General features: G+C 39.4%; 1 protein-coding gene across 4 annotated transcripts in view; it reads left to right on the forward strand.

Moving 5' to 3' along the window:
* Positions 1–21,185, forward strand: part of UHRF1BP1 (UHRF1 binding protein 1) — a 67,944-nt gene that overhangs the window by 9,655 nt on the left and 37,104 nt on the right. The window contains exons 1-4 of one of the 4 annotated variants that reach the window (XM_029944180.1): positions 14,543–14,817; positions 17,428–17,590; positions 17,693–17,731; positions 18,435–18,526. In XM_029944180.1, coding sequence (XP_029800040.1) covers positions 14,753–14,817; positions 17,428–17,590; positions 17,693–17,731; positions 18,435–18,526 — 359 coding nt within the window. In that variant the 5' untranslated portion in view covers positions 14,543–14,752. Of the gene's footprint in view, positions 1–14,542; positions 14,818–17,427; positions 17,591–17,692; positions 17,732–18,434; positions 18,527–21,185 lie in introns of those variants that run through there. The other 3 variants (XM_029944182.1, XM_029944181.1, XM_029944183.1) reach the window with 3 other exon arrangements.

The following is a 21,185-nucleotide window of genomic DNA, read 5'->3' on the forward strand; positions in this document are numbered from 1 at the left end:
TCATTATTTTAGAAAATGTTGTCACTCTTGGCAGTGTCCAGTGTCGCTCATGGAATTGAGTCTGTCAGGGCTGAGAATCACTAATTTAAGACTAAATTCTGAAACAGATGAAGTTTGCTGTTGATACACACTCTCTTCTCTTCTCCCACCTCCTCATGCACCCCATTGCCCCAATTCTGCCCTCAGCCCTTCACTACCGTACCCCCTCCCAAGCCTGCATGCCCTCCTCGTCTCACTTTCACATCAAAATTCCTAATTCTTTAAGATATATGATTTCAGCTAAGTCAAGGGGGAGCGTAGACAGCATATTTTGGAGAAGGAATACTACTCTAATTAGACCAGTTGTAATTTAGAATATGTCCCGTAGGGTCAGCTCCCCTAAGTTCCTCTTACTTTCATAGCTTTTGGATCCACAAATACTCTGGAAGTTCCCAGTTAGTTTCTGATTTTCCAAAAATGGTTTCCAGGGCAGTAGGGGAGGAGCAGGGGTGTGGGCAGCTGTTTGTGGTATGTGTGTGTCTTTGGAGAGTTGGAGAGTTGCAAAATACAGAAAATCCTGATAAGGACAGGCTAAGTTCCTTGAAGCCGAGTGCCTCCAGCTCTTTGGTCTAGTGCTTTCCTAGGCAGAGCTGAAAACATGCATTTCTCTTTTTTAAGAGAAATCTGTTATCCTTTTCTTTTCCTCTTTCCTTCTTTCTCTCTTTTTGAAATCTGTGTGTTTTTTTTTAATTCATTTTAAAGAAAGGGCTGCGGTTCAGGAATGCATTTCATTTGAGAAAATGTCTTAACAGAGGTTGATGTGAAGTTCGAGGCCTGGCAATGTATTTTTTCTGAACCTCAGTAGAATCCAACTGTAAGTTGACTTGCGGCTCTTTAGTCCTCTGAGCCCACAAGAGAGGTTCCACAGTCTCTTTGAGGAAGATTTGCTGCAAGGTGGTTGGATAGTCAGGTGCAGGTGGTGTTTCAGTCTTTCTCACACAGGGAGTCTAGCCTTCCCCTTAGCTAACCTCAGACCCTGGGCTGCGTTTGAGGACTCTATTTCTGAGACCATTTATCCACTTATTCTGTCAGGAACCTTTTTTTTTTTAAGTCTTTATTTTGAGAGACAGAGAGTAAGTGGCGAAAAGGCAGAGAGAGAGGGAGACCCAGAATCTGAAGCAGCCTCCAGGCTCTGAGTTAGCTGTCAGCACAGAGCCTGATGCGGGACTCAAACCCAGAGAATGTGAGATCATGACCTGAGCTGAAGCTGGACGTTCAACCAACTGAGCCACCCAGGTGCCCGTTCTGTCAGGAAACTTGTATTGACCACCTGAATTGTGTCCAAGCATTAGCAACTCCAAAAAGAGAGACAAGCGTCCCTTTCAGGGAGTCAACTGCATCCAGCAAAAAACAGTCCTGTAAACAATAAGCTCAGCAAGGCATTAGGAAGTATCTGTGGAGCCTGGGGGGAAAGCACAGAGAGTCAGGGGCAGAAAGGGGATGCTTGCTGAATGAGCAGTGGTATTGAACTGAGAAACAGTAGGGTGCCTTTAAGAGACTGCCTCTCATTCTGGGTCACTGGAACGTAGGGTGTGAGGGTGGAACACAGCTAGAGATGCTACTGGGAAGCTAGAGGCTAGGTCATAGATGCTTGTATACTACACCAACGCATCTGGGTAGGACTCTGCTACTTCTCGATTGCCATTGATCCGGTCCGAGGCAGCAGACTTCTCCAGACCGGTGCACCTCTCTTGACTTTGTTAAAAGTCAGAGACATGGTATAGTGTAGTTGAGGCTGCAAGTTCTTGAGCCACACTGCTCAATTTTGAATCCTAGCTTGCTGTGATCTTGGGCAAGATATTTAACCTTTCTATGCTTTAGTTCTCTCTTCTGTCAAATGGAGATGAACGTTGTCCTTTATATCATGGGATCATTGAGAGAAATCAGTGAATCAAAAATGTAGAACAAAGTGCTTATTAGGACGTGCCTGGAATAAAGTAAGCAATCATTAAATGTTAGCTATTATTTAAAAAATAATTTTTATTCCCAGAGAAATATCCTTCTTTTTCATTTTTCCTGATATATATTAAATATATATAATAAAAGCTGCTAGACAAAGTTTATTTTTAAATTTTATTATTTTTTTTATTTTTAAAGTAGGCTTCATGCCTAGCACAGGGCTTGAACTTAATTAACAACTGTGTGATTATGACCGTGAGATCAACACCAGAGCTGAAATCAAGATTAAGTCACTTGGGGCACCTGGGTGGCTCAGTTGGTTAAGCATCCGACTCTTGGTTTTGGCTTAGGTTATGATCTCATGGTTCATGAGTTGGAACCCCTTACCAGGCTCCACCCTGACAATGCGGAGCCTGCTTGGGATTCTGTCTCTCCCTCTCTATCTGCCCCTCCCCAACTTGCTTGCTCGCTCTCTTTCTCTCTCCTTCTCTCTCTCTCTAACTCACTCACTCACTCACTCAAAATAAATAATCTTAAAATTACGAAAGAAAGAGTCAGTCACTTAACTGCCTGAGTCACTCAGGCTCCCCTTCTAGACAGAGCTTTTAGAATATACTTCTCTCTCTCTCTCTGTGCTTTTAAAAAACCTAGCACTTCTACTTGTCTCTAATGAGAAGGGCGTGCCTTCTACCTCAACATCACAGATAAGTTTATTTCAGTGTTTACATATGACACTCTTAAACCTGGTTTAATATATCCAGTTAATCAGAGTATTATAGTTGGCTTACAGTGTGTGATAGAATGTGGTTGGATTGTTGGATGTACCCTTTAGCTCATTCCATCTCTTTGGCAATTATCATTTATTCACTTTGTATTATAATCAGTAAATATTAATTAAGCATTCTTGTCCTAGACTTTGTGCCAGACACAGATGGAAATGACACACTAGAGGAGCACATAGTCCTTCTTAGGGTTAGAGACCTTCATTTTTTTAAAAAAATTATTTAACGTTTATTTTTGAGAGAGAGAGAAAGAGAGAGAGGGAGGGAGGGAGGGAGGAAAGACAGAGAGAGAAAACACGAGTGGGGAAGAGGCAGAGAGGGAAACACAGAATACGAAGCTGGCTTCGTACTGTCAGCACAGAGCCTGATGTGATGCTTGAACCCATGAATCATGAGATCATGACTTGAGCTGAAGTCGGACACTCAAACCCACTGAGCCACCCAGGTGCCCTAAGACCTTTTTATTTTTTAAATGTTTTATTTGTTTTTTGAGAGACTAAAAGAGAGAGAGAAAGAGTGCATGAGCAGGGAGGGTAGAGAGAGAGAAAGAGAGACAGACAGAATCCCAAGCAGGCTCCAGGCTCCAAGCTGTCAGCACAGAGCCCAACACAGGTCTCAAACCCATAAACTGCGAGATCATGACCTGAGAGTATGTAAGCTGAAAGAATTGAGCTGAGATTTAGCTGTGGCCTCTTGTGGAGGTGACAGAGTTTGGAGTATGAATCTAGACAAGTAAATTTCCTAGTAGAACACAATTCACTCTTCAGAGGAAGATTGACAGAATTTAGAATCTCAGTAATGTTCAGTATACAATAATAAATGACTAGATGTGCAATGAAGGAAAATCTGACTTGTTCAGAATGTCAGCCAATAGAAATTGACCGCAGGATGACTCAGATGTTGAAATGATCAGACAATGTTAAAACAAATGTGGTAATAATAAGTGAACAGATGGAGAATCTTAGCAGAGAAGTGGGAACTATAAAAAGAATCAAATGTAAAATCTAGGATTTAAAAGTACAGTACCTGAAATGAAAAATGTACTGGATGTGCTTAACAGCAGATTGGAGATGGCTAAAGAAAGTGTCTGTGAACTTGAAAATAGAGTGACAGGAATTATCCACGCTATAGAAAAGAGAAAGAAAAACAGAGCGTAAGGGACTGTGGAACAATATTAATATGTATGTATTTGGAGTCCAAGAAGGCAAGGAGAGAGAAGACATGTGGCGGATTGTATTTTCCAAAGATGGCTGCAACAGTATCTACCATCATACATGTTCTTTTCTTGGCCAATAGACTGCGGTTGGAAGTGACATCTGAGCTACACAGAGCAACCACATGTAGGTGCTCCAGTTAACAGTCCTGACTGAGCCTGGTCTTGGAGACATTTCAACCCAGGAGCCAACCATGTGAGTGAAGAAGCCACTCACTCTAGGTGATCCCAGCTCCCAGCCATACATGGCATCCCAGATGAAGCCCTAGAATTCATGGATCAGAGTAAAGCTCTCCCAGTTACCCATTGAATGAATTTCTGATCCATAAAATCTGTGCGCTTAATATGATGCTGATTGTTTTATGGCACTAGCTATGATGTGATTTGTTATGCTGCAGTAGATAATTAAAACAAGACAAAAATATTTGAAGAAATAATGGCTGACAAGTAAACAAAAGACAACCCTATTTAAAAATAAGCAAAGGATCTGAATAGACATTTCTTTAAGAAAGATGCATAAATGGCCACAAACACAGGAGATATTCAACATTATCAGCCATCAAGGAAATGCAGATCACAATCACAATGGCTACAAGGATGACTGCAATTAAAAAGATAATAACGGTGTTGGTGAAAATATGGAGAAATAATAACAAATGTTGGTGAGGATGTAGAGCAAGAGGAACTCTCAAACACTGCTGGTAGGGCTGTAAAATGGTACAGCCACTTTGGAAAATGGTCTGGCAGTTCCTCAAAAAGTATCAGAGTTACCATTTTACACAGAAGTTCCACTCCTACTTGTATACCCAACAAATAAAAGCATATGTTCACATAAAAACTTGTACTGGCATCTTCATAGTGGTATTATTCACAATGTCTCAAAAGTGGAAACAACCCAAATGTCCATCAACTGATGAATGATAAACAAAATGTGGTGTATCTGTATAATGGAATATTTTTGACCATAAAGAGGAAAGAAGTGCTGATTGCTGTTACAACATGGATGAACCTTAAAAATACGCTAAGTTGAAAGAGGCTAGTCACAAGAGACCACATGTTATGTAATCCCATTTAATGTTAAGTAACCAGAATAGGCAAATCTGTTGAGACAGAAAATAGAATAATGGTTACCAGGTTAGAGGGAGTAGGGAGAATGTGGATGATAGCTGAAGGGTACAGGTTTTTTTGGAAGAGGGTAATGAAAATGTTCCAAAATTGATTAAGCTTATGGTTGCACAACTCTGTGAGTATACTAAAAACCATTCAATTTTTGTATGGCTTAATTTTTACATTTAATTTACATTTAACATACATTTGTACATTTAATTTTTTAAATGCTTATTTATTTTTGAGAGAGAGAGAGAGAAAGAGCAGGGGAAGGGCAGAGAGAGGGAGACACAGAATCCAAAGCAGCTCCAGGCTCTGAGCTGTCAGCACAGAGCCCGATGTGGGGCTCAAACCCACGAACTGTGAGATCATGACCTGAGCCGAAGTGAGACATTTAACTGACTGAGCTACCCAGGTGCCCCCATTCAATTGCACATTTTAAATGAATGTGTCTATGGTATGTGAATTCTGCTTCAATAGAGCTGTTATTAAAAAAAGAAATAGTGGCTAAAAGTTTCAAGTTTGGTGAAAAACAGATTTATAGATAAAATCCAAGAAGCTTAGTAAGTCCTAAGTAGGATAGATACAAAGAAAGCTACTCCAGGCACATCACAGTCATATTGCTGAAGACTAAAGATAAAGAGAAAAATGAGAGCAGCCAGAGAAAAATGACTTCTCACATAATGGAGAACAATGATATAAATTAATGACTGACTTTTCATCAGTAACAACAGAGGCAAGAATACAGTGGGCTGGTGTCTTTAAAATGCTGAGAGAAGTTCTTAACCTAAAATTCCATAACTAGCTTAAATGTTTTTTAAAATGGAAAGTAAAATAAAGACATTTTTAGACAAGTGAAAACAGAATCCCAGCAATACTATAAGAGATACCGAAGAAAGTTCTTCAGATTGAAGAGAAGTGATATCAGATGGAAATTTGGATCTATAGGAAAGAGTGGAGAACACTGGAAATGTAGATGTAAAAGACTATATTTATAAAAACTTTATATACATATATATTTTTTATTTTCAATTTCTATAATAGACAAGACTTTAACACTATCTTGTGGGTCTGTAACGTATGTATGGTCATCCTCCCTTATCCACAGGTTTGCTTTCCATGGTTTCAGCCACCTGTGGTCAACTGCATTCCATAAGCAGGTGATCCTCTTTCTGACATGTCGTCAGAAGGTCAGTAGTAACCTGATGCTGTGTCTTAGTACCTACTTCAGTCACCTCACTTCAGCTCATCCCATAGGCATTTTTTCATTTTATATCCTCACAAGAAGTACAGTAAAATGAGCTATTTTGAGAGAAACCACATTCATATAACTTATTGTAGCATATTATGATTGTTCTATTTTATTATTTTTTTAAATCTCTTATTTGCCTAATTTGTAAATTAAACTTTGTCATAGTTATGTCTTAATAGGAAAACAAACATATATAGGATTCAGTACTGCAATTTCAGGCATCCATGGGGGTTTGGGGATGTATCTCTCGTGCATAAAGGGGGACTATTGTGTATGTAATATGTGTGACAATTATGGTCCACAAGGTGAAGGACAGTAAATGAACTATTTTGTTGCAAAGATTCCTAAATTTTTATGTGAAGTAGTACAATATTAACTGTAAGTAGATTGTGATAAGTTTGCATTTCGTATCCCCAGAGAAGTCACACTCACACTGGTAAGGAGGTTTAGCTAAAAAGCCCATAAAATAATTACAATGAAATACTGAAAATAATTAGGTTAACCTAAGAAGAAGGCAGGAAAGAAGAACTGAGGAACAAAAACCGGATGAAACAAATCGAATGCTAAACCAAAATCAACCAATATCAATAATTACATTAAGTGTAAATGAATTGACCACTCCAAGTTAACGGTAGAGGTTGTCAGACTGGACAAAAAAGGGGTAGACACAAATAGATTGAAAGTGAGGAGGAAGAAAGGTACACTATATGAACAGTAAGCACAAGAATGCTGGAGTGGCTATATTATCATCAGACAAAATAGACTTCAAGACAAAGATTACTACTAGAGATAAGAGGGGTGCCTGGGTAGTTTAGTCAGTTGAGTGTCCAACTCTTGATTTTGGCACAGGTCATGATCCCAGGGTTGTGGAATTGAGCCCTGCATCAGGCTCCACACTGAATGTGGAGTCTGCTTAAGATCGATCTCTCTCTTTCTCTCTCTCTCTCTCTCCTCTCTATCTCTTTGTCTCTCTCTCTCCCTCTCCCCCTTTCCCCCCTCCCCTATCCCTTTCCTCTCACCCTCCTCCTACTTAATCTATCTTTCTCAAAAAAATGCAGAGATAAACATTTCATAGTAAAAGGATAATTTCATAAGAAAGACACAGTCACTTCATCAGGAAAACAGTGGCTTATTAAGTGTGGCTTAATCAAGTATGGCTCAAATCGAGTGGCTCTTGATTTTGGCTTAGGTCATGATCTCACGGTTTGTGAGACTGAACCCTGTGTCGACTTGAGCCTGCTTGGGATTCTCTCTCTCTCTCTCTCTCTCTCTCTCTCTCTCTCTCTCTCAAAATAAATAAACTTAAAAAAAAAGGACACAATCCTTAATGTATTTGAACCTAATAAAATAGCTTCAATACACATGAAGCAAAACCAAACAAAAGCCAAAAAAGGCAAATCCACTATTATAGTTGGATGTTTTTAATACTGCTTCCTCAGTAGTCAGTGGAACAGCTTGCACAATATCAATAAAGAGATAGAAGATCTGAATAACATGCATTGCCTTGCCTAATTGACATTTATAGAACACTACACGTAACAACTGGAAGAACAACATTCTTTTCAAATGCACAGGGAATGTTTACCAAAATAGACCATGCATTAGACTATAACATATGTCTCAACAAATGTCAAAATACTGAAAATTTACATAGAATATTCCCTAACTACAATGAAATTAAGTTATCAAGATGACTATAAAAGCCCTATAAATTTGGACTATTTAAAATACATTTCTAAATAACTCATGGTCAAAGAAAACATTTTATAAAAGAGATGAGAAAATGTTAGCTAGTTGGCAATGAAAATGCAATGTATCAAAACTTGTGGGATATAGCATATAAAGGAAGTGCTAGGAAATATATAGGTTTAAATGCTTATATTAGGGAAAAGTTTAAAAATCAATGATTAAGGTTTCCAACTTAAAATGCTAGAAAACGATGAACATAATAAACCCAAGTAAGTAGAATAAAGGAAAAACAGAAATCACTGACATTGAATATAGGACAAAAATAGAGGAAGTTAGGGGTGCCTGGGTGGCTCATTCAGTTGAGCGTCCGGCTTCAGCTTAGGTCATGATCTCACGGTTCATGGGTTCAAGCTCCACGTCGGGTCCTTTGTCGACAGCTCAGAACCTGGAGCCTGTCTTCAGATTCTGTGTCTCCTTCTCTCTCTGACCCTTCCCTGCTCACGTTCTCTCTCTCTCTCTCTCTCTCAAAAATAAATGAAATATTAAAAAAATAGATAAGATTAATAAAGACAAAAGTTTGTTTTAGAGATCAATAAAATTAACCTTTAGTGAAACTGATTAAGAAAAAGAAATCATAAATGCTATCAAGGATGAAAGAGGGGGATATAGTTAGATCTTACAGATGTTAAAAGGTAGCAAGCAATTATTAATATCTATTGTCAATAAACTCAGCAACTTAAATGAAGTGCACATAATTATTTGAAAAACATTAACAGTAGAATTGACTATGAAATAGAATATCTGAGTGGCCCCATGTCTATTAAAAAATTGCATTCGTTATCAAAACCTTATTTTATAAAGAAAACTCCAGGTCCAGATAGTTTTATTGATAATTTCTGTTGAACACTTGAAAAAATAGGGGCGCCTGAGTGGCTCAGTCGGCTAAGCGTCCGATTTCAGTTCAGGTCACGATCTCACGGTTCGTGGTTTTGGGCCCTGCGTCGAGCTCTGTGCTGACAGCTCAGAGCTTGGAGCCTGCTTCAGATTCTGTATCTCCCTGTCTCTCTGACCCTCCCCTGCTTGCGCTGTCTCTCTCTCTTTCTCTAAAAAATGAATAAAAACATTTAAAAAAAAGAAAAAAGAATAGTACCCATTTGACACAAATTATTTTGGGAGATAGAGAAGGAAAACACTTCCCATCTTGTTTAATATGTCTATCATAATCTTGGTAACAGAAGCTTGACAAAGATGTTGCAGACTATGTGGATGTCTATGTAGAACTCTTATGGTTTCTTTAAGAAAAAGTTATTAGGGGTGCCTAGGTGGCTCAGTCGGTTGAGCGTCCCACTTCTGCTCAGGTCATGATCTCACAGTTCGTGGATTTGAACCCAACTTCGGGCTCTGTGCTGACAACTCAGAGCCTGAAGCCTGTCTTAAGATTCTGTGTCTCCCTCTCTGACCTTCCCCTGCTCACTCTCGCTCTCTCAAAAAAAAAAAAAAAAAAAAAGAAAAAAGTTATTAGAACTGATAAGTGAGTTTTGCAAGGTTGCAACATACAGGAACAATATATATCAGTTTTCTCAGAGATTCATCAGTTTTCTCCCTCTCTCTCTGACCCTCCCCTGCTCACACACTCTCTCTCTCTCTCAAAAAAAAAAAACATTAAAAAAAGTTATTAGAACTGATAAGTGAGTTTAGCAAGGTTGCAACATACAGGAACAGTATATAAATATCAAGTTTTCTCAGAGATCGGAAATGAGGAAGTAAAACTGTCTCTATTTACAGATACAATTATTTACATAGAAAATCCTAAAAAACCTACAAAACAACCACTAGAGTTAGTAATTGAATTTATTAAGGTTGTAGGATACAAAGTCAATAAAGTGGCACCTGGCTGGCTCATTTGGTAGAGGGTGGGACTCTTGATCTTGGGGTTGTAAGTTTGAGCTCCGTGTTGGGTGTAGAGACTACTTAAAAATAAAATACTTAAAAAAACCCCAAATCAATATGAAAATAACACTTTTATTTCTATCTTCTGGCAGCAAACAGCTAGAAAAAATTTTAAAGTTTCTTTTATAGTAGTTTCAAAAATATAAAATCTACATATAAATGGGAAAAAGATGTAAAAAGATGTAAACTATAAAATGTTGCCTAGACAAGTTAAAGAAGACCCAAATAAATATGCCATACCCTGACTGTATACCGTCTTCAAGGATACACGGACTCATCCTTGTGAATATGTCAGATCTCCCCCAGTTGAGCTATGCAGTTCCAATCAGAATTTCAACAGGTGCTTTCTTTCCCCCCTCCTGCAGAAATTGTCAGACTGATTAAAAAATTTGTATGGATGGACCTAGAGGGAGTCATACTAAGTAAAACAAGTCAGGCAGAGAAGGACAGATACCATGTTTTCACTTATAGGTCTAACAGGAGAAACCTAACAGGGGACCATGGGAAGGGGCAAGGGTGGGGGAAGAGTTAGGGAGAGGGAGTGAGGCAAATCATGAGAGACTCTTGAATACTGAATACAAACTGAGGGCTGAAGAGCGGGGAAGGGGGTGGGGGTTGGTGGTCATGGAGAGGGGCCATGTGGGGAAGAGCCCTGGGTGTTATATGGAAACCAACTTGGTAATAAACTATTTAATTAAAAAAATAAAAAAATAAAAATTTGTATGGAAATGTAAAGTACCTAGAATGATCAAAATAATCTTGGGGAAAAATAGAATGAGATTTATACTATTTTTCAGACTTAAAATGAAGCTACTGTAATAAGGCCAGTGTGGTATTAGCATAAGGAAAAGTAGACCAGTGAAATAAAATAGAAAGCTGAGAAATAAGCTACTGTAGGGGTACCTGGGTGGCTCAGTTGGTTAAGCATCTGACTCTTGCGTTTGGCTCAGGTTATGATCTCATGGTTTGTGAGTTCGAGCCCCATGTTGGGCTCTGCGCTGAGCGCCTGCTTGGGATTCTTACTCACTCACTCAATAAATAAAATAAACTACTGTATATAAATTGCATCTTAAATAGCACAAAACAATTTAAAAACCCAATGCCAGAATCAAAAATCCAGGAGAGAGAATTTTCTTCCAAGAAAAGCATGTATTTGTTCATGTAGAAATTTTGCGAGTAAAACCTATTAGGACAAACCTCTAAGATTGAATGGCATTTTCCATCACATGATCCTGGATGGAATAATGTTAGCTACTTTAATGACTGAGATATTTTGTTTAGATAATTTAGGGGTCCTGCATTTAAATCCACAGCTTGATGTGTTATATTTTTGCTAAAAATCATGCCTGTGGTGTGGCTGAGCAGTGAAAATACTCTGATACAGATTTGCTTAGGAAGCTTAGGTTAGAAACCAAGGCCTGGACTATGATCACCTCAGTGGAAAAAAATAGTGAAGGAAGCAAAGCAAGTATTTGCAGACATACTTACTTTTGTGGGGTTTCAATTTCTGTGGGACCTGAAGCAGACTGATAATTGCAACTCATTGACTGTATTATCAGCAATCAAAGTACAGAATTACAGAATATAGGGTAGTGGGAGAGTTGAACGAATGCTGGCTTAAGTCTCATTTCTGCCATTTATTTAGACCCAGGTTTGCCATTGGCTAGGGGTGACTCTGGGCAAGTCATTTAACTTTCTAGCCATTTGCAAATTATAGATTTGGACTGAATGAGTATTTAAGATTCCTTCTACTCTGAAATTCTGTGAATCTAAAAATGTAAGAATTCTCACTTCCTAACATTGTGGTACATTTTCACAAAGATATCTTGAGAGTCTTTCTCTGTTGTCTCTTTGGCAGATTGCAATCCTTTGGCAGAAATGAAACCTGATCAAAATCTGTTTTTCCAGCTTGACTTCATCTTAGCTTCTATACTCTGTAGTAGTAACAGATGGCCAGAAAATGTTTCCCTACATACTTGAAGTGGAATAGCAGGCTTCCATTAGCCTTTTCAGCAACCTGGAATCAGAGATATCATCCTCAGTTAGGAATACAGATGCTGAATAAAGTGGTTTCAGATCAGATCTCAGATCTGGTTTCCTTGGTTGAGCCAACCTCCACAACCTTTCTCCATAGCTGGCTCCATGGATTACCTTTTTACCTATTTCTTGTTATTACTGTAAGATGCAGTCAAAATCAGTTGAGGAATTCTACCTTCTTTGAGAAGCTACTAAGGTGACAATCCACTTCTTGTTGAATCCTAAAAGTAAACTGACAAATTTATTATTACTCCTAGGGGAAAACAGCCGTGGTGGTCCAGCAAACCTGCATTGTAATCTCTGTAGAGAGATTCTCTACTCTGATAGCCAAAATTATATAATAAAAGGAAGTTTCTCCTCCAACTTGCTCATTCTTCTGTCCCCTACCTGGAAGTATGAGTGATCACTTTTCATCCGGGGCCTCATCTACTTTGAGGTGGGAAGACAGGTTCTTCTGGGGTTTGTGCTTGTGCAGTTGTTCCTGTGTTGGTGCTGTTGATGAGGGCAGTATGCCAGGAGGCTGATGACCAGTCCTTGCTGAGGTTAGTCTCTAGTCCTGGCTGCCTGGTGTTCACACACTTGTAGTCATTTCCAAGGTAAGTCCACCTGGTTACTCTCAGGTAGCAGAGTTCGCTCCTTTGCAGCACTGCCCTAAAGAAGTCCGAGCTGGCATTTGCCAAATGACATGGCTGCAAAGTTCATAGAACTCTGCTGGTTACCACCTATACGCCTGTTCTTTTCACTTGGTTGGACTTGCCTTTATAAGCTTGATTTTGACTAGATTAATTGATAATTTGATTCCCTGTACTTGGTTCTCTTGTGACCCAGTAGTACTAGAGGGACAAAGGATGAAAATCTATTCTTGGAGCCAGAGAGGGGCTCTGGAAAGGCTTTCTGGGGAATATTAATTCAGTTTTAACCTTGTTCAGATTTCAATTTGTAGACGCTTGGATGGAAAAGATAGAAATAGGCATATTGGGAATGGAGGATGATACATTGGGATAGAAAGAGATCTGAGGGGTCGTCTCTTGAAGAAAGCTTGAACCCTAGGATTATAATCTAGGCCTCCTATTTTTTTTTAAAGATAGTAATGTGATCCTTTTCTAAGGGCAGCAGTGGGATACAGAAATAATTATGATTCCTATTTATTTATTGAGCACTTAACAAATGCTGGATATTTAGTGTATGTTAGTTAGCTCTGTTAACCCCACCAGTCCTGTGACGTTGGTTGAACAGTTTGCCTAAAGTCACAACATTAGTGAGAGAGCCAGATGTTGAGCCCAAGTCTAACTCTAAAGCCTGTGCTCTTAAACACTCAGCCATGATAAGAATAGAATTTGAAAACTTCTCTGTTCTTAAAGAATGGATTTATGCATCTCCCTTCCATGTGAACCTCCCAGTTTCCCTTCCTTGAATCACTTTAGCGGATTAACTGAAAACTCAAACCATTCTCAAACTTTAGAGAACAAACGAATAGCCCTGAGTTGCTGATTCCTTAATCCTCTCCCCATTGTGATTCAGCATATCTGGAGTGTGGCCCAGTAATCTACATGTTAAATAAGCCTATACATCAAGGTGATTCTACCCATGTGATCACAGGACCATAGTTTGAGACACATTGCCCTAAATCCTGGCAAGGTTAGGATGAAATGTAACACAGTCTCAATACTTTTTTATTCACAGCTGGAAAAAGGACACGTATTTTATATGGAGCTGTAAATAGAGTTAGATTTTGCATAGAACACAATGGAGAAATTAGGTACAGGGTGCCTATTTAGTATAATCACTTTGAGAATGCCAGTGCTAGAATGTGTGTAACTCATTGTTGACTGTGTTTGTTTCATTTTATTCGAAGTATGTTTCTCCTATTTTTCAGAGAGGTTTCTAACATAAGGAAAATAGCTTGTCTTAGTGACTGTCAGCCTTCTCTCTCTTGCATATTGAAGGAGGCCTTACTGCCATCTCTGACAGTGTCTCATACGTACTATGATTCTCAGTTGAAGCAGGGAGGTGGGGTCTTATCACGTACACTTAACAGTCTTTAAGACTACTTTTTTTTTATCTTCAAAAATTCTTATCTTTAAGACTAATAACTTCTGAAGGGTGACTCACCCCAATTTCTGAGCTGATGTGGCTCTCCAGAATACTTAGGAGTAGAGAGAGGGTTGCTAGGAGGAAATAGTTGTAGTATCTTATTTAAATATAAAGGACTTGAAAAAGAAGGCCTGCCTGTACCTAGTGGTTATAAATAATGTTGAGTTCTGTTTTCTGTGTTTTTTCCTTCCCACAGGACTGTTTCCTCCAAGTTACTAAGGGGCATGCACATATATTTTCCTTTAGTTTCAATTATTGTTATTCTTGTTTTATGTAGTAGAAGCATTTAAGGTGTTCTTTATTTTTCTTTCACACCGGAGTCCTATTTTTTATGGGTAACCATTCCTTGAAGGAAAAAAGAAATTCTCTTTCCCTCTGTAGCAAGTTAGTTTTCAGATGATAGGAGCCATTGTAGAAAGCTTATCTTTTGAGTTCAGAGAATAAAATTGGTTCATACCCAATAAATGTTGATAAACATTTTTTATGAATTAAAATCAGCAAAAGTATGTGTAAGGGTATAGGATTTTATTTTACCCTATGTAAAAGCTAATAATTAGCCTGTTGTAGTTTATGGATGCTGAAAGAACACAGGAGACTCCTGGATCAGAGATAGAGGACTTTATTACTCACAGCCCAGCAAGCAGCATAAGCATATATGTGCATTAGTTCCCCTCTGCCCCCTCAAGTCCCATGGGAGTGACACAAATGGACCCAGATGGATGCTTGCACATGTGTTATAGGAATGGGACCTTGAAGTAAGTGGTAAGAAGCCTGCTCTTTGTCCTAGGGTGGGGCATATTACTTCATCCCTCAAAGCTGACCTTTGCAAACCCAGTCCTGAGAAGTGGCCTGGGTAAGGAGTGGTCAGGATCATGTGTTCTTGGCATACTCAGCAAGACATGTAGGAGCGTGAGAGACCCGTGGGGGCGTAGCTCTTTGAACAGTAAGTACGTACAATGGGTAATTGGTAGAAATCTTAGAAAGAATTACTATGAGATATTTGCCATACAAAAATATATAGAGAGTAGTATAGCCATACAGTCACTTCTCAATGTGAGAAATAAGAATTTATACAGTCACAGCTTCCTGTGGACCCATCCCCTGTCCCACAGGTAAGCAGTTTCCTGACTTTGTTGTTGTCATGCTGTTGCATTCCTATGAATCTCTAATTATCATATAGTACTTTTTTGCATGTTTATAAAGTTCAAAAAATTTTTTACTATCATTTAAAAATTGTTAAAGAGCCTTTTTACATAGTACCATTTTAGGCACTGTAGAAAAAAATTGTGAAGATAAAACTCGTGCACATCAGGATGTTATAGTCCAAGGAAAACCAAAACCACTAAAATACAGCTTAGTAAAAGGAAAAGATATATGTGAAAAAATAAAAGTTGGTAAACAATATGTAACTGTAAAGTCAATTATTAGCATCTATGCTGTATAAGGGCCACGTGTACTTACGGATGGAGGGCAATATACAATTCATTATTGAGGTAGATAGACAGCAGTGACTCTGAGAGGCAGCAACAGTGAGAATTACAGGGATGAGATTCATCTGGGAAGTTTGTTATGGAGGAGAGAAGGATAGGCTGTGAGGAACTGCCCTTAAATTAATCTAACTGGAAAGATGAGAGAAGGGAGCTGGGAGTAGCTAGGCAGCAGGATAGTTAGCTGAGAGGTATGTGGGTATGCCAGGTACCCATTTTGATTAGGAGAAATGGCTAAGACTAAGCTCTGACCTCACAGGGTTTCACATCTAATTACACAAGGGTGGCTACATATGGGAGAATTAGTGAACATCCTAAGACCCTCTCTGATTATGACTTAAATGTGTGTAACAGATTCCAGAGATGCAGGAGAAAAAAGTTTACTGTGAGTTGCAGCAGTTGGGGAAAGAAAGCCTCAGTGAGAAGTCTTGCATTGGGCCCGGCATGGCAGGCGGTGATGCTGCTGCTCCAGGAAAGGGGTGGCAAGAGCACATGAGAAGACTGGAGACAGTGAGCATGGAATAGTGAGAAGACTGGCCTGTGTGAATTATGTCCAGGCCACTTGGCCTATATAGTTTCCTGCGGTCTGTATTTTGCTGATTGCATGCTTATGCTGCAGTTTAGTGTTTTTCCTCTGTCCTCTGTATGTCCTGCAAATTCGCAACTGGACCTGGTAGCATGATGAGATTCAGGTTCATTCACTTTGGCAGGACTATAGGCGAGGGGGTTGTTCTTCTGTCACATGAGTAAAGGTATGTGTAACGGTCTAGGGTTTCATTTGACTATACTTAATAAGGCAACAATTAGCCCAATACCATTTCACAGTCTTTTTTTTTTTTTTTTGATTTATCATTAAAAAAAGTTTATTTGTTTTTGAGGGGGGGGCAGAGAGAGAGAATCCCAAGCAGGCTCTGTGCTGTCAGTGCAGAGCCTGATCTGGGGCTTGATCCCATTAACCATAACCTGAGCCAAAATCAAGAGTCGGATGCTTAACTGACTGAGCCACCCACAGGCATCCCCTTTTCACATTGTAACTTAATAGAGCTCCCTTGTCTGTTTCAAGAAGTGTTAAAAAATATAACTTGCTTTCTGAGATATCCTGGTCTCTCCACTCTCCACCCAGCCCACCACCCTGTTTTTATTTGTACAGTCTCTTTTCTACATTTGTTTGCCCTATCTTGCTCAATTTGGATTCCTCTCCCAGAAGTTTCTTTTCAACATGGGTGCCCTGTCCTAAGAAGGAACCTTGGTTCGTTCCGGAGTTTATATGGCTAGCCTGCTCCAGGTCCTTTGGACCTCAGTGGGGATCCCTTGCGGTTGATTACACCTTACTAGTTTCAATTGCTGTGATCAAATTGGCCCACATTGCTTTTCATTTAAAACTTGGTTACCTTGGAGTTCTTCTGTTCTTTGGTCTGTGTGATGCCTCATTGCATCTGCTTATAGTATGTGTGTCTTATGGCTATTGATGTTTGTTCCCCTCTTGCTTTATATGAGGGTTTATGAGGCTGCTGTATCTTCTAGTTTTGTTATAAATGTTATCCGTGGGCTTTTGGTGTTGCTGTCTAGTTGCTCTGTTTTATGTGAGGATTCAGAAATATCAAAAGTCTATGTTGCCACTGCTATAGCCATTTCTTCAGAACTGCTTGAGTAGAAAGGTGATACGATCATGAGTAGAATGATAGGTCTCACCTAATGTCTTAGTAGGCTTAGAGACAGTGTGGTCATTAGTCAGCATTTGTTCTTTAACTTTCTCTTTTCTTTTCTTTTTTTTTCAACTTTCTCTTTTTTCCAACTTAAAAAAAAGCATTATTGGCTATAATGCCCATTTAGTGGATTTCCATGAAAATAATAGCTTCTTATCTTTATTCTTTTTAGGTTCACCAAGAATCTTTCCCCGGACAAAATCAATTTGAGCACTCTGAAAGGGGAGGGTCAGCTGACTAACCTGGAGCTAGATGAAGAGGTTCTACAGAATGTGCTGGAGCTGCCCACATGGTTAGCCATCACTCGGGTCTACTGCAACAGAGCCTCCATCCGGGTGAGAGTGGGGGTCTGGGTGCCATTGCTGTCCTTGGCCAGCTGGCATGCTTTCCTGAGGGGCAGCTCCCACAACCCTGAGTCTTTGCTTTTCTTCTTTCAGATCCAGTGGACAAAGTTGAAGACACACCCCATATGTTTGGTAATGGCCTTTCTTGATTGCAAGTAATCAAATGGAGATGGCTGAGGTTGGGTTTTAAAAGATCTGAGAGAAGATGGGGAGGAGTCCTGATAGGCTATTCGTTTTGGGAGTGGTGATTGTTCTGTCTGGCTTGTGCGCTTTTCTCTGAGACAGAGTGACTGTTGTCTGGGTTCATTCTGGTATGGCTGTGAGGCACAGTGTTAGCACTGAGACACAGACCCAGGAGTCCTAAGTTGGTTGTTTTGCTTTTTGGTTTTTATAACAAATTTGCTACCCAGGTTTACTTTTAGATTTCCTTTGGAGTCCTGACAGAGGAAAATCTATAAATGTAGTTTATGTTGACTATCTGGTGATTATCAGCTGAAAACCCTTCATCAGGGAATGCCCTGATCCATGCATATCTTTACCCAAAGACTAGAATCTCCAGGAATTGTAATCTCTGTAACTGGGATTTATGTTTTAGTTTTCTGCTGTGAGCTAATCCCATGCTTAACATGGAGTTCTGCTGCTAATGGATATGGAAGAGGGGAGATAAGGCCTCTCTTTGCATTTCAGTTTGTTCATTCATCTGACAAACGTTTAATGTCTGCCCACTGTGGGCACAGCACTCAACTAGGCATTAGAGCGTAGGGATGAGTAATCTGCAGTGTGTGCCGTGTGGATTTTTGTGCTGATGCTTAGCTCTTCATGGCTTTTATTTCAGTGTCTGGATAAGGTAGAGGTGGAGATGAAGACATGTGAGGAGCCTCGGCCCCCCAATGGACAGTCTCCCATTGCCCTCGCTTCAGGACAGAGGTTAGTTGCTTAGGGCCCTATCATTTCTAATGTATTAACTGTTCCATATAAACTTTTAGTAAAATAAAAACTTTTGGGTCACCTGGATGGCTTAGTTGCTTGAGTATCTGACTCTTCGTTTTGGCTCATGTCATGATCTCATGGTTTGTGAATTCAAGCCCTGTGTTGGGCTCTTCGCTGACAGCAGAGGTTCGCCACTCTTTTTCTCCTCCTCTCTCTGCCCCTCCCCCACTTACTCTCTCCCCAAAACAAATAAACATTTAAAAATCAACGTTTTTGGGGCACCTGGGTGGCTCAGTTGGTTGAGTGTCTGACTTTGGCTTAGGTCATGATCTCGTAGTTTATGAGTTCGAGCCCCACACTGGGCTCTCTGCTGCCAGCCTGTCAGCACAGAGCCCACTTCAGATCCCCTGTCCCCTTCTCTCTGCCCCTTCCCCTTGAGCTCTCCCCCAAAAATAAATAAATAAAAAGTCATACCTAAGTTACCTAAGGTCATCTAGATTTTCTCCTATGCTGTCTTCCAGGACTTCTATATCAGTTTGTTTTAAATTTTTAAGTTGTTTTAAAATTTATTTTTTAATTATATAAAATACAAAGTTAAAGTTCCAAAGTTAAACACAAAACAAGATATGTTATATGTAGGTATGTTTGTTGTCACCTTTCTTACATAAAATATTGCATACCATGAATACTTTCCATGTTGCCTTTTTCTTTTAAAAGCATATCCTGGAGATCACTCTATAGAAGTATATAGAGCGATGTTCCTTATTCCTTTTTTTTTTTTTTTTTTCAGTAGGCTTTACGCCCAATGTGGGGCTTGAACTCATGACCCTGACATCCAGAGTTGCATGTTTTGCTGACTGAGCCAGCCAGGAACCCCCCCTTATTCCTTTTTGAATTTACAGAATACTCAGAATATTTTTGGGAGGCATAATAGTTTATATAGCCAGTTCTCTATTGGTAGATATTTGAATTATTTCTAGGTTTTTTGCTGTTACAAATAGTGCAGCAATAAATGAACTTGTTCATGAGTCACTTAGTATTTTTCCAGCATATATTAACTCTTTATTTATTTACTTTTTAAAAATTTTTATTAAAAAAAATAAAAATTTTTATTTAATTAATTTTTCTAATTTACATCCAAGTTGGTTAGCATATAGTGCAACAATGATTTCAAGGGTAAATAGTCCTTACCCATTTAGTGCCCCCCGCCACAACCCCTTCAGCAACCCTCTGTTCGTTCTCCATATTTAAGAGTCTCTGATATTTTTGTCCCCCTCCCTGTTTTTATATGTTTTATATGTTTTTATATTACTTTTGCTTCCCTTTCATCTGTTTTGTATCTTGAAGTCCTCATATGAGTGAAGTCATATGATATTTGTTTTTCTCTGGCTGACTAATTTTGCTTAGCGTAATACCTTCCAGTTCCATCCATGTGGTTGCAAATGGCAAGATTTCATTCTTTTTGATTACTGAGTAATACTCCATTGTATATATTATATATACACCACATCTTCTTCTTCTTTTTCTTTTTTTTTCTCTGCACTGACCCGAGAGTCAGCTTTTTTATTAAAAAAATGTATGGGGTACAAAACAGAAGTGGCAATTGCCTTAGACAATAATTTCTGATAATAAATTCTTTGGTATGTACTGTAATGCCCAAGATTTCCATATCACCCCCAAAAACCAGAAACTACCAGGGAGACCGAGTCATGCATGTAAAAGCAAAGGGCATTTATTATTCCAGCTTAGGCTCGTCGGGCCTAAGTTCGAGCTCACAGACTTCACCAGTGCAGTGGATCTGTGCTGAGAGCCCCGAACAAGGGCTGAGTAGGGTTTTTATGGGGTTTAGGAAGGGGGAGTTACAAGAAATTGTGACATCCAATCATTATTGTGTAACAGCATTGGCAGTAACTCTATAACCAAACACATCGTCCAGGGTGTTCGTTATTTTTGGCGGGACCCAATTACAACATTTAGGGTATCTTTGAAATTAACCAGTTACAGAGCGAGTTCAGGGTCTTATTTGGTGACTATCGGGTTAACTTTAACATTAGGTAACAGGATCCTATCTAAAGTTCCCATCTGCAGGCCTCAACCTTTGGAATGTAGAGAGTGATAGCTGGCCTTCCCTGACTGGGTGTTGCCAAGGTGGTCTCTCTTGCTCTAGGCAATGTGTAACTGCCTGTTAGTTTCGGGGAACTGAAACCTAGGCCTTCTAGATCAGAGGGGAACTTAAAGCCTGTCATGGCGTCTGTTTGGTTTAGACTCGTGTTCTTACATTCCCCCCTCTGTCTTGTAACTGACCCAATCCTGGGTCAGTCGAGTTACCATTGTCTCAGTTTAAGTCTTGATAATGTGTTCTTAAGATCATTAACTGAATAACATTTACATGCTCTTTGACAAACGCTTATGATCTTATTAATGATACAAGAGCCAAATGTTAAAAGTATACCAATTTTGGTTTTGGCTCCTAGTTCTTGTCCTCTCTTGTGGTGGCTGTGAACCACAGCTAGACTATCCTATACAATTTCTGAGCTGTAGGCATAGAAGTAACATTGTTCCCCTAAAGCCTGGCATAGCCCTCCTTGGTGTAAGGGGAATTTCTTACCCTGTAAAGGGCATAGGGAAGGAGAGTTTACCCAATTTCTGCCAGTCT

The sequence above is a fragment of the Suricata suricatta genome, chromosome 7 (genome assembly GCF_006229205.1).
Source record: "Suricata suricatta isolate VVHF042 chromosome 7, meerkat_22Aug2017_6uvM2_HiC, whole genome shotgun sequence".
In the NCBI taxonomy this organism is placed as follows: Eukaryota; Metazoa; Chordata; class Mammalia; order Carnivora; family Herpestidae; genus Suricata; species Suricata suricatta.